At 39.4% G+C, this 12,246-nt stretch overlaps 1 protein-coding gene across 1 annotated transcript in view; it reads left to right on the top strand.

The window, feature by feature from the left end:
• adam17b (ADAM metallopeptidase domain 17b) overlaps positions 1–10,460 on the top strand; it is a 41,449-nt gene extending 30,989 nt beyond the window's left edge. Inside the window, exons 12-19 of the mRNA XM_007906484.2 lie at positions 159–358; positions 1,141–1,244; positions 1,496–1,633; positions 3,144–3,271; positions 5,318–5,396; positions 7,019–7,107; positions 8,063–8,119; positions 9,462–10,460. Of these exons, the coding sequence (XP_007904675.1) occupies positions 159–358; positions 1,141–1,244; positions 1,496–1,633; positions 3,144–3,271; positions 5,318–5,396; positions 7,019–7,107; positions 8,063–8,119; positions 9,462–9,809 (1,143 nt within the window). The 3' untranslated portion in view covers positions 9,810–10,460. The remainder of the gene's footprint in view (positions 1–158; positions 359–1,140; positions 1,245–1,495; positions 1,634–3,143; positions 3,272–5,317; positions 5,397–7,018; positions 7,108–8,062; positions 8,120–9,461) is intronic.
• The last annotated feature ends 1,786 nt before the right edge of the window (positions 10,461–12,246 follow it).

Genomic DNA, 12,246 nt, shown 5'->3' with positions numbered 1-12,246 from the left:
GCTTGTTTCTTTTTTTTGAAAAAAGTAGGAGGGACACATAGACACGTCTATCATAATAGTACACCCTCTTGCACATGTTAATAGACAAATCTTGTTTTTAGCATGTTAAAACAATATCCGATTCTGAGCAACTAATTATTAAATGTGTGATTCTTCAGCGGTTTTCAAACTGCAGCAAGCGGTCAATTTATCAGGCGCTGATTAGTAAAGCACCCCTGTGCTTCCAACCACGAAACAACAAAGTGTGTGGGAATTCGCGTGTGGATGAGGACGAAGAGTGTGATCCTGGGCTGATACATCTAAGTGATGACAAATGTTGTACTGAACGATGCAAACTCAAACCAGGAAAGAGATGCAGGTACAAAATGATTACTCACATTCCACTTGTCAAAATAACCAGTGTTAGCATGTTTGTATTTAAAAGGTGCTGCCTGTCTGGTATTTATATAATGGTTGCTGTTAATATTTTTAGCCTTAGAGTGCTGGTGTCCAGCACCCTTTCAGAGGTTCACCAGACACCCTCTGAAGCAAAGCTTTGAGCTATATCTGGTCAAGTTGAATGGTCACAACTTGAAGCCCTTAGCTCGTTACTTGTTTGGTAAGCAGATTGACCAGAGAGTAAGATCTAATTGCACTTTGAATCCAAGAAATTCTTCTGTCACGGATGGCTGTAGGTGCATCCTCTAAATAAAGCTTCACAATTTATTTCATAAGAAGTTTCAGTGTTTCATCTGAGCTAAATGGAGGGCGTGTAAAATCAACAGAATTGTGCTGTTATTTCAAATATTGTGAAGAGTTTAATCATATTTAATTTAAACAGTTTATATTGTAAATCAGAAACTTATTGAAAAGAAATGTTCTGTTGAAGACTTTGAAGGCTTTGATATCCTGACAAATTCTCCACAATATTGTTTTAAATTGTAGAAATGTTGTACTGCTTAACATGGTAAAGGAAATTGAGTGGAAAATTATATGAGCACATTTTTCAATGTAACAGATGTACAAACTGAATCAGTAAATGTGTATTTTACTTATTAGAAAGGACTTTGGGTTCAGTAATAATTTTCCATTACGTTTTGTATGGTTGAGATTGTTTGAAGGAGCATTTTTTAACAGTGACAAACTTGTAACTTTTCTTAGTGATAAGAACAGCCCATGTTGTAAGAACTGTCAGTTTGAAAAAGCAGGAGAGAAATGTCAAGAGGCAATTAATGCAACGTGCAAAGGAACATCTGCCTGCACTGGTGAGTGCCAAGAACATTTGCAAATAAGTTTTCTGGAAGCCTTTTTTTTTACAGTTTGCATCTATTGGTTCTAAGGAAAGAAAATACTTTACAATTTAGATGTTTTGCAAAATGAAATGGTTTCTGTAAATCTTATGGTGACTGAACTTTTTGTATTTTGTATTTGTCATTTCCCACAACTTATGTGCCTTAATATCAAGTCTTGTTCTCTTACATGCAGATTTCAATTTCTTAAAACCTCTTATTTTTAGGAAAGGACAGCTCTTGCCCTCCTCCTAGTAATGCCGAAAATGGTACGGTTTGTGTGGACATGGGGAAGTGTAGAGGTGGTGAATGTATTCCATTCTGTGAGACTGAGCCGATACACCTAAAATCATGTGCCTGCAATGGTGAGTGAGAAACCCTGATTCCTTTAATTTTGTATTATTTTTAGTAATGCCTTGGTTTTGAACATTTACCATAAAATGCCTTGCTTGAATAAAAATCTTGTTGACTGATGTACCTTAGGCATTTCACTGGATAGGCATATTGTACTTCATAATGTTACATGTAATGGAATTCAATCCTATATCACAGTTACGTTAGAATAATGTGCCTCTCTCCCTGGATACCATTTCTAACAAGGGGATGTCATGCCCCCAGTCATATTGCTGAAGGAGGTGTGTAAGAGTGACCTCACTGGAAAAATATGTGATGCCTATTATGCACTTGCCCCATCCAATGACACACCACATTTTGCTCTGCTTTCTCACGATCTGAATCTATACAGCAAACCCTTTCATCCTCACTTTTCCCCCACTCATTTTACCATTTCAGAGCAGGAATGATGATTCACTTTGACTCTTCACTGAGATAATTGAATAGCATTTACAATCCCATCAATTGGCAAGATGGTACGAAGGTTCAGTCCCTGATCAGAACACCACCTATGTTCTCTTCCTTTAGCAAAACTGAAACCTGAAGATGTTTTTCATTTTGTACTTGGTTTTAAATACAGTTGAGTCCACTTCAGAATTCCTTTCTTAGAAGGAATTTTCTCTCCAATATATTTATGGGGCATTCTGGTTGAGTTTAATGCCAGTCTATCAATGCAAATTTTGGATGTTTGCCAGGATAAAAGGAAGATTAATATGTTGTTTGAGGTTAATGTCTTCTTTCTGTGTATCCAAGGCATCTGGTTTCAATGAACTAAAAGTCAGGTTGTCAATTCAGATTAATGCAATAGTAAATCCTGACTTTCAGTGTACTTTACGGTATAAACACATTCTGCCAAAATGTTGCAATTCTTAAATGACTTTAAGGAGAGTCTCTTGCTGAACACACAAATGGACCGTGGATGTGTCTGACTACAGACAAAGAATCACGTGTTGTGCTGAATTTCTGATGTTAGCTTGGGTGTGACTGAGATGCTGGTGTTAGTCTAGGCCTCCTCAGTCTTAGGAGGATAAAATTAGACAGGGTTCCAACTCCTGAGTGATATCCAGGTATCCTTGTCCAGGCTTTCTTGAATTTAGAAAAACATTACAAATTATTTGCACACAAGATGATCAATAGCAAAACAGGTTCCCAGGAAGGATAGTGGAGACCTGAACATTATCTCCTGTTAAAGGGAAGATATAAGATATAAGATTGTTCCTCCAAACAATTGAACTGGACTCCAGCATAGTTACTACCGAGATAAGGGTGGACATGGGAAGAGACTGAAGGAAAATCAGGGGAGGACAATATTCAGACTGGAAACACTTAAGAATCGTGTATTTTCTGTTCATTAAATTGTTGCAATTACTGTTGCACATAAATCATTTGCGTAAAGTTGCATTCATGTGCACCTATTTGCATGTATTAACCGGTAGCTATATGTAAATTTGTCCAGTCATAACTCAAGAAATTATTTTTTAGAAACTGACAATTCCTGTAAAGTTTGCTGCCGAGATAATGGAATATGCCGTCCATATGAGAATAACAGCGAACAGTTTCTGTATCTGCGGAAAGGGAAGCCCTGCACTGTTGGTTTCTGTGATGGAAATGTAAGTGACATCTTTTACTGCCATTAGTGAAATCTATTTATCCTTATTTACATAGACTGACTGAGTGTATTATATCAAGAAGATCTATTGTTCACATTATTTAATGAAAATGCATGCGCTTATTTGGAAGAGATTTATTTTTGGTTTATTTGAGCGTTTCTTTCATAAGGTTTGCATTTGATCTAGTGCCTTAAAACATGTTGAAATTTTGCAAAAGCGCCTGACACAGTGGGTCTAAGAAAAGCAACTTTTGGAATAGAAATGTCCCTGTATCTAAAGTGGAATGTACCCTCACTCCCTATTTGCTTATGTTTGGAGAGTATTAGGTGCAGGTCGGTAAGAGCCAAGTCTTCGATACCCCGATATCTCCGATTGGGATACTGCGAGGTTTTAACCTTCTAAACGCATGGCATAAATCTATGCAAAACTTATCATTGCAAGCACTGTCTGGCAAACTTCCCAATGCTTGACCAGCTGGGCCACCCTTCCTGTTTGGGATTTGACTTTCAGCATTAACATGAGCTGAGTCGGAATAAATCCTAATTATCAGTAACTGGTCTGCTCCTCCAAACCCTGCCGACAAGCCAGGCTGGCTGGTGTGTCATTAGCAGTACCATGGAGTATAGCAAATCCACCTGCTTCAGGAACCAGACTACTGCCATCGGCACAGAGGGTCGACTCATTTCCAACATTTCATCCAAGCCCGTCATTTTGAAGCCAACTTTGCCCCAAGGAGACCTCACTTACCTCCCTTCCCCCTTTGTTGGCGCATTTTTGCTAAGTTTATGTTTCTAACGGCTATTTCTTAAGAAAATGAGGATTCTCTAGCATGAAATAAAGATAGTAAAGATGCAGTAAAGAATAAAACAGATGAACCATTCTTCTTGTGTAGCCCAGAGCAAGAACTTATAGTAGATGTAGCTAGAAAATTCAGGGAGTTTCAAGGAAAAATATAACTTTGATTTAAGGGGGGTTTTAGTCTTATTAACTTACTGTTGTGCACTATTCTTCAGGCCTGATAATGTATATAGGAATACTACAAGTCTTATATTTTACTCACTTGATAAATGCATAAAGCTGGTTTTCAAACCCACTTGAGAAAAAAAATTGTTGATGTTGATTTGCACATGTCCTTGGTGTTTGATGCCGCAGAAAACTCCTGTAACGTTCTTGTACAACCCCCCTGCCCCACCACACTATTGCAGATTTCACTGTTATTTCTCTTTGTATTCAATGAACTAGTTCAGTGTCTGGAGGGAGAAAGGAGATTCCCTAGAGGATCCCTCTAAAATGTATTGTATTTTAAACACTTGTAAGTGACTTTCAAGAACTGTTAGGTACCCTCGGTCTGACGCATCACGTTTAAACAGTGTCGCTTCACTGAGATTCTCAACCCAAAAGTGAAACACCTAATACTAGTAAATGGTTCATTACATTTCAAAACATCTTTGAAAGTAACGTATTACAGACAGGAGGAGTTCAAACATTTACATCCTGCTTACTACCCATTGTAAACACAGATGTGTTTGCTCAGAAACTGCTCAGTAATGTGGTTGTGGTGTGAATTTGAGTTGTCAGTTGGAAAAGTACCAATAAAATGTAAAGCGGTGTGCTTCATTATCTGATGAGATTACAATTCCTGGAACATTGGGAGACTCTACAGGGCAACTAATTGGAGTTTGATAGCTGGTTGATGGGAAGAAATCTTTTAACAGGCTCCCCAAAAGTACTGTTATACAAATTAAATACCAGACAAACAATTAATATGGCCTTTGCCAATCTTCTGCACTCTAATGTCACAAAGAGTTGGCAGTACGGCAGGTAAAGAAAATAAACATAACCTTTCTAAATAAAATGCTTTACAATTATTTAAAATTTGACTTGCTATTTTACAGGTATTTGAATAAGAAGGAAGTAATGATTAATCAAAGCCTATTAAATAGAACTGTTCAGAGAGGAAAGTGATTATTGCTCCTTCTAGATTTATAAGGAGTTCATACTAATGGATAATACTTCAATGTTTTTGACTTGTGTTTGCTTCTACAGGGTAAATGTGAAAAGCAGGTACAAGATGTTATAGAAAGGTTCTGGGATTTCATTGAGAAATTAGATATCAATACCTTTGGTAAGTTGAAACTGCTGGATTCCAGATTGTTCCTGTTTTATAACTTGCTGTGTGCTTGAGATAGACGTTAAAGATCCATGGCACTAATCAAAAAGAAGATAATTTCTCCCGGTGTCTTGACCAACACTCCTCCCAATAAAATTGGCCATTTACTTTGTGGCTGTTTGTTGGACATTGCTGCATGCAAATTAACTGCCGCTTTCGCTCACATAAGACACAGTCACTGCATTTTACAATGTTGGTCTGCTTAAGTGTTCAAAATCAAACTTGCAAATTAAATTGTAAATTAAATTGTGAATTAAATTTGGGACATCTTCTCAACGTGAAAGGTGCTACACCAAATATAAGGATTATTAGTGTTGAGTCCTGTAGCTTAGTGAGCACTCGCCTCGCAGGCGAGAGGATCTGGGTTCGATTCCCGGGCAGGGTGAAACATTCTGCAAGTTTCCTTACTCCACATGCCTTTGTTTACCTAACGGAGCAGCAACCTGGTTGTTAGTCGATTGGTGGATCACTTTTCAGGGGGTAATAATACCTTAAAAAAAATTGTGCACTCGATCCATGATTGTTTGTGGGACACTGCTGTGTGCAGTTGGCTGGCGGGTTTCGCCCACAAAATATACAGTCAATTCACTTTACAGTATATTCTGTGAAACATTTTGAGACGTCTTGAAGATGTGATAAGGGACTATATCACATGCAAGGTTTATCATAGTAAAGTAATCCTTGCATTTGATATAGCATTTTATCACATCAATATGCCTCAAAGTGGTTCACTGAGTTTTTTTTCTACAAAGTTTAGTAACTGTTTATTTGTAGTCAAATGCAGAAGCCAACTTGTGCACAGCAATGTCCCTCAAATAGCCAGGACGTGAGTGACCAATTTACCTGGGAGATTGTTGGCCAGAACACCAGGAGAAACTCCCTTCTCCTTTCAAATAGTTCCACAGAATCTGTAACATTCACCTGGACAAGGGACCTCAGTTTTATCTCTCCGAAGAACAGCACCTCCAATAGTGCAGTTCTCCCCAACACTGCAGTTAGTCAGCCAAGATTGGAAGTTCAAAGTGTCGATGTGGGGTTTGAGTCACAGCTTTCTGCCTCTGAGATGAGAGTCTAACAACTGAGCTAGGCTGACACTGACAGACTCATAACATAACAGTAACCAGATGGTGTTTGGTAAATGTATTTACCACTCTCCAACTTTCAAACTTGAATTTGGAGACTACTTCTTGATAGAAGTGTTCGGGATTATGAGAGGTTTTGGTAAGATAGATAGAAGCTATTTCTGCTATTTCATGATTGGTGAGTCTCAAGGATATACATTGATAATCAAAGAAGAATAAAGGGAATTTAGGAGAATTTTTTACTAAGGTATTAAGATATAGAATGCCCTATCAAAGATGATGGTTGATGTAGAATCCATAATAGCTTTTAAATGGAAATTGGACAAACATTTGAAGAAACACATGAAATAGGAGGTAAGGGCAGGAGAGTGAAACTAAATGGATACCTCATTCAGAGAGCTGGCACAAATATAATATAACAAATTGGTTGCTTTCTAAGTTGTACAATGATAAGGTTTTGTACTGTAATTTGAAGGTAATCCTATTTTCTTACAGGAAAATTTCTGGCGGACAATATTGTTGGATCGGTTGTAGTGTTCTCTCTTTTGTTTTGGATTCCTCTCAGTATTCTTGTCCATTGTGTGGTAAGGAAGATATTTCCATTGCCTAGCTTTATAACTGTACAATGTGGGTTTTGAATATATAATTCCCAAGTAGTAAGTAATATTCTATGATTATCACTCTGCTCTCTCTCGCCCCCCCCCCAATTTATCCACCTCAATCCTAGACTGTGAGCCACTGGCTTATTCCATGAGTGACCACAAATTTGTACTATGATAATATAACGGGTCAAGTGTCCAATTTTCCTTCTCCAGAAGCATAAGTTACCTCACAGCTATGGCTTGGTTGTGTAACAACTAAAGGCATTTACGTTTTTGTTTTGTTCTGCTCATCCTTCATGGTGAATCACTGCAAACAGGTTGGTTGTTCAATGGAGTGTCTCTCCATTAGTGATCTTGCTGTCTATGATGTGTTTCTCTGGACACACCTCTGCTCTCTGAATCTTTGGGTGCTAATTGGTCATTGACTTGAACATGTTCAGAGCCTTTGACACAGTCTGGTACTATGCATATCTAAACACATCAATATCTTATTGATTTACTCCTTATTCAAAGGTGAAATCCTAGTGTGGGTGGGCTTCAACCCACAAACTTCTCATCCTCAGGTGGCTGTGTTATTTTGCCACTGCAGAAAGCAAAGTTATAAAAATGAATATTTAGATTTTTATCTTCCCTTTGGATAGTTAGGTGTTTGGAGATTAAATTGCTGTGTCTGCATAGAGCTCGCACTGAAAGATAAAATATAAACATAAAATGTCACTGTCCAACCAATCACTAGGTGTTACTAGTAATTGTACAACATGTCGCACTTCACCAGCACATTTTATATGTAACAAAGATTACTAACAGCTATTAATTCTCTCTACTAACTGTTTTGAGGGGGAAAAAATGTGTGTTTATATATTCTATAAATGTTGTAATGTAGCGGAACACTTGTCAAAAAACATTGTAAATAAAATCTTTGTTCTCTTTATTTTAGGACAAGAAATTAGACCAACAGTATGAGGAGACCACAAAAACGTTCTTTCCTCCCAGTGTATGTATATCATAAATATCAGTCTTGTAATAACCAAGTGTTTGTAGATAGAATATGCAACAGAGTTGTACCCCAAATGTCATGGTAGATGTTTGTGCGATTCTTTTAGTATTTTGCTCATGCAAGTCTTGTAAAATACTGGCTAGTCTAGATCCTTGTTGAAACCAGAATTCCATAGTGTTACGGCATGGAAACAGGCCATTCAGTTCAACTCATTTGAGTCAGTGTTCGTACTTCACATGTGCCTTCACCCCTCTTTCCTCTCCTATACCACTCAATTCCTTTTTCCTTTACATATGCTTCAAGTTTCCTCTTAAATCCGTTGATGGTTTTTGCTTCAAACACAGCTTCCAGCATTGAGTTCCACATTCTCACCATCCTCTGTGTAAAGACGTTCCTGTTAAATTCCCTTTTAGATGTGCTGCTATCTTATAAAGTGAATTTCATCTGCAATTTCATCGCCCAGTCTTATTTGTCTCCATTTGGAGTTACAGTACTTAGGATTGTCAGATTTACTCCCTATTTTTGTATCATCTGCTTACATAGAAATTGTGGCCCTTATATTAGAATCCAGATATATAATAATACTCTACTTGTGGAGAAGTTGTGCTTGTGGAGTCCTGCAGCTCAGTGGTTAGAGCACTCACCTCGCAAACGAGAGACCTGGGTTTGATTCCTGGTCAGGGTGAAACCTTGGGCAGGTTTCTTTCTCCACACGCCTGATAATAATCCCTCAAGAAAAACAAACAATAGTAAATTGGTCGCTTCAATCCATGACTGTTTATGGGACACTGCTGTGTGCAATTGGCTGCCGCGTTTCGCCCATAAAATATACAGTCAATTCACTTTGCAGTATATTCTGTGAAGCGCTTTGAGACGTCTCGAAGACGTGGAAAGCGCTATATCAAATGCAAGGATTATTATAGTATAGTAATCCTTGCATTTGATATAGCACTTTATCACATCAATGTTATATTTATGCTTCCTCGTTTTGGACTCAACAAGTGAAAACACTTTCGTAATTTTAAACAGCTTTGAGGTCCTCTCTCAATCGTCTCATCTTACAAAGAAAAAAAGTATTAAAAAAACTCTAGCAGAGCAATTTGAAATCTCTTGAAACTAAACTAAAGAAGTGTTAGTTTCCTTTCAAGGGCACTTCCCCAGACAAGAGTTGCAAGTGTTGCCCTATGCAAACAATGATCCATGTGAAAGTATATGAATGAAAATCCACAACACTATAAATTATCTGCTGAGTTTGTTGATCTGCATTTTTGCATATTATTTCACATGTGTTTAAAAACTAGAATCAACTTATTTTTGTTCAATCTTTTTAATCTTGCAGAATGCCGAGATGTTCAGCAGCATAGAATCAGCCTCAGTCCGTATTGTGAAGCCATTTTCTCAGTCCACCAGTCGATTTCAACCAGTACCACCTCCAGTGACACCCATTCCTCCAGCCACAGTGCAAACAAAAGGTGACCACAACCGGATGGATACTATACAGGAAGACCCCAGTGCAGACTCTCAGATTGGTGATGACTGTCTGGACGAGGACCATTTTCCAAATAGTAGCCAGGGAGCAAAATCCTTTGAGGATTTGACGGACCACCCTGGCACCAGGAGCGAAAAGGCATCTGTATTCAAATTGCAGCGACAGACGCGAATTGACAGCAAGGAGACGGAGTGTTGAAGTGTTTTTTGCTTAAAGTCATATTTTTGAAAATGAACTATTTATCATGTCGCTTCTCTTGACACAATTCTTATTACAAGTACAGCCAAATCCACTTGTATGCACTTGATGTAGGCAAAATTCACAACATAAGGATTTTTTTTTGCTGAATCCTAATTTGTTATTGACCAGGTCAGACCCCAATAACCAGAATACATTTTGTGTACATTCATTTCCCTTTTTCTGTCGGTTCTGACCTTTGCTTTCCACTGTAGTAAGAAATTATATTACTGTTCGCAAAGCATATCTGTACATAGCCATTGGACATCATGTGAGTATTACTTTCTTAAACTTTTTTTAAAAAACGAGATACCGTTCATTTGCATTATTACTGTATGAAAGCACTGAGACATGAAAGTGTAAGATGGTAAGGAGGAAATTATATTCCAGGAAAATACCCATGACATTTAAGACTTGAAGCTTTGCCTTATAATCAAATCTGTAATCTTAACTAACATTCAGTGAATTTTTCCTCCATCAGAACTTGTAAGCAGAATGGGCACTTTTACAAATGTCACTTTGAAACAGACTTGTGCCTTTTTCTAAATGTATTAAAATTTGGGGGTATTACTGTGACTGCATTATACTTTATTAAAAAGTTTTGATTTTTAATCCTTTCTTTTTTCCAATAACCACACAAAATAGTAAATATTTAATGTAGAAAGTAAAGTAACCATGAGCAGCAATGTCTGTATTGCACAGTGAAATTGAAGACTGGCAGATTGGTTGGAACAGGCCAAGCCTCCAATCTGCATGTTATCAGTCAGTGCAGACATAATCCATTGGTAATATACAAAGTTTGTTGCTATGTTCAGACATGTATTGTTATACCCTACCTATTATTTTACCGAAATAATTAATGGCGCACATTTTAATGTGTAAGAAGCTGAATCTGCTTTCGATTTACAACAACAACAACAACAAGATTCCATTTATAGAGCGCCTTTCACGTCAGGAGGACGTCCCAAGGCGCTGCACAGTTGGGTCATGACCCGAGCAGGGGGGAAATGGTCAGGGTGAGGGGAGGGAAGGGAGGAGAGGAGGGGGGAAATGGTCAGGGTGAGGGGAGGGAAGGGAGGGAGCGAGGAGGAGGAAGAGAGTCGAGAGGGGAGCTGAAGGCACGGTCAAAGAGAAAGGTTTTGAGACCGGCCTTGAAGGAGGAAAGGGAGGAAGCAAGGCGAAGGCACTGGGGGATGGAGTTCCAGAGCCTGGGGGCTGAGAGGCTGAAGGCCCGACCACCGATGGTAGGGCGGTTGGGGCGGGGGACGTGGAGCAGACCGGAGCCAGAGGAACGCAGGGTACGGGCAGGTAGGTAGGGGGATAGTAGGTTGGAGAGGTAGGAGGGAGCAAGGCCGTGAATGGCCTTGTAGGTGAGGATGAGGATCTTGAAATCAATCCTCTGGGGGATGGGGAGCCAGTGGAGGCGAGCGAGGGTGGGAGTGATGTGGTCCCGAAGCCTGGTGCGGGACAGTACACGAGCTGCAGAGTTCTGAATGACCTGCAGCTTGTGGAGGGAGGTGGCGGGAAGGCCGGCGAGGAGAGAGTTCCCATAGTCTAGCCTTGAGGTGACAAAGGCGTGGACCAGGGTTTCAGCAGCGTGAGGGGTGAGGTAATGCCGTAGTCTGGCGATGTTCTGGAGGTGATGGAAGGCGGTGCCAGTTGTGGTGCGGATGTGAGGGAGAAAGGACAGCTCAGGGTCGAACAAAACGCCGAGGTTCCTGACTGGCTTTGAGAGGTGGAGAGTGCAGCCTTGGATGCTGATGGTGTCAGCGCCTGAGGTGCGGAGGCGCTGACGTGAGCCAATCAGAAGGGCCTCGGTTTTTCGCACGTTGAGCTGAAGAAAGTTGTCTCTCGTCCAGGACTCGATTTAGTTACCACCAAAGTTAAATAACTAATTTGTTTTGTTACAACATCCTCAGTGTCTTCCATCATGATGCCCAAACCATTACTGAAATGTTACAGAACTTTCCCAAAGGTTCTCCTCCATTTGTTTGAGTCCTGAAGATATAATACAATATATATTTATATACCGTCTTTTACGTCAGGAGGACATCTCAAAGGCCTTGACACTGTTGGCTGAGCACCTGAGCTAGGGATAGATAGGACCTGGAGTGGGTGGGGATGTTTGCTGTGTATATAGGTATGTGTAACATATATGTATATTTAATGTCTGGTCACCCTAGCATCTCATTTAGTTTGGGTTTCCCTACAAGAATTGGAGTGCTGTGTGCAGACACTTGTTAGTTTGTTATACTGCCTATCTTAACACAAGAAATGTCTATTATTTTCAAATCTTATGTAAGATGTGCCATGGCTTTTTTCGACTGTACTAATGGGATCAGCAACACTGATCGCAAGCTATTTTAAGAGGAGAGGCATAAGGAAGTGTAGTTCCTTC

Source organism: Callorhinchus milii, unplaced genomic scaffold (genome assembly GCF_018977255.1).
Source record: "Callorhinchus milii isolate IMCB2004 unplaced genomic scaffold, IMCB_Cmil_1.0 Scaffold3, whole genome shotgun sequence".
NCBI lineage: Eukaryota > Metazoa > Chordata > Chondrichthyes > Chimaeriformes > Callorhinchidae > Callorhinchus > Callorhinchus milii.
The sequence above is the reverse complement of the archived record's forward strand: the minus strand, read 5'-3'. Positions and strand labels throughout refer to the sequence as shown.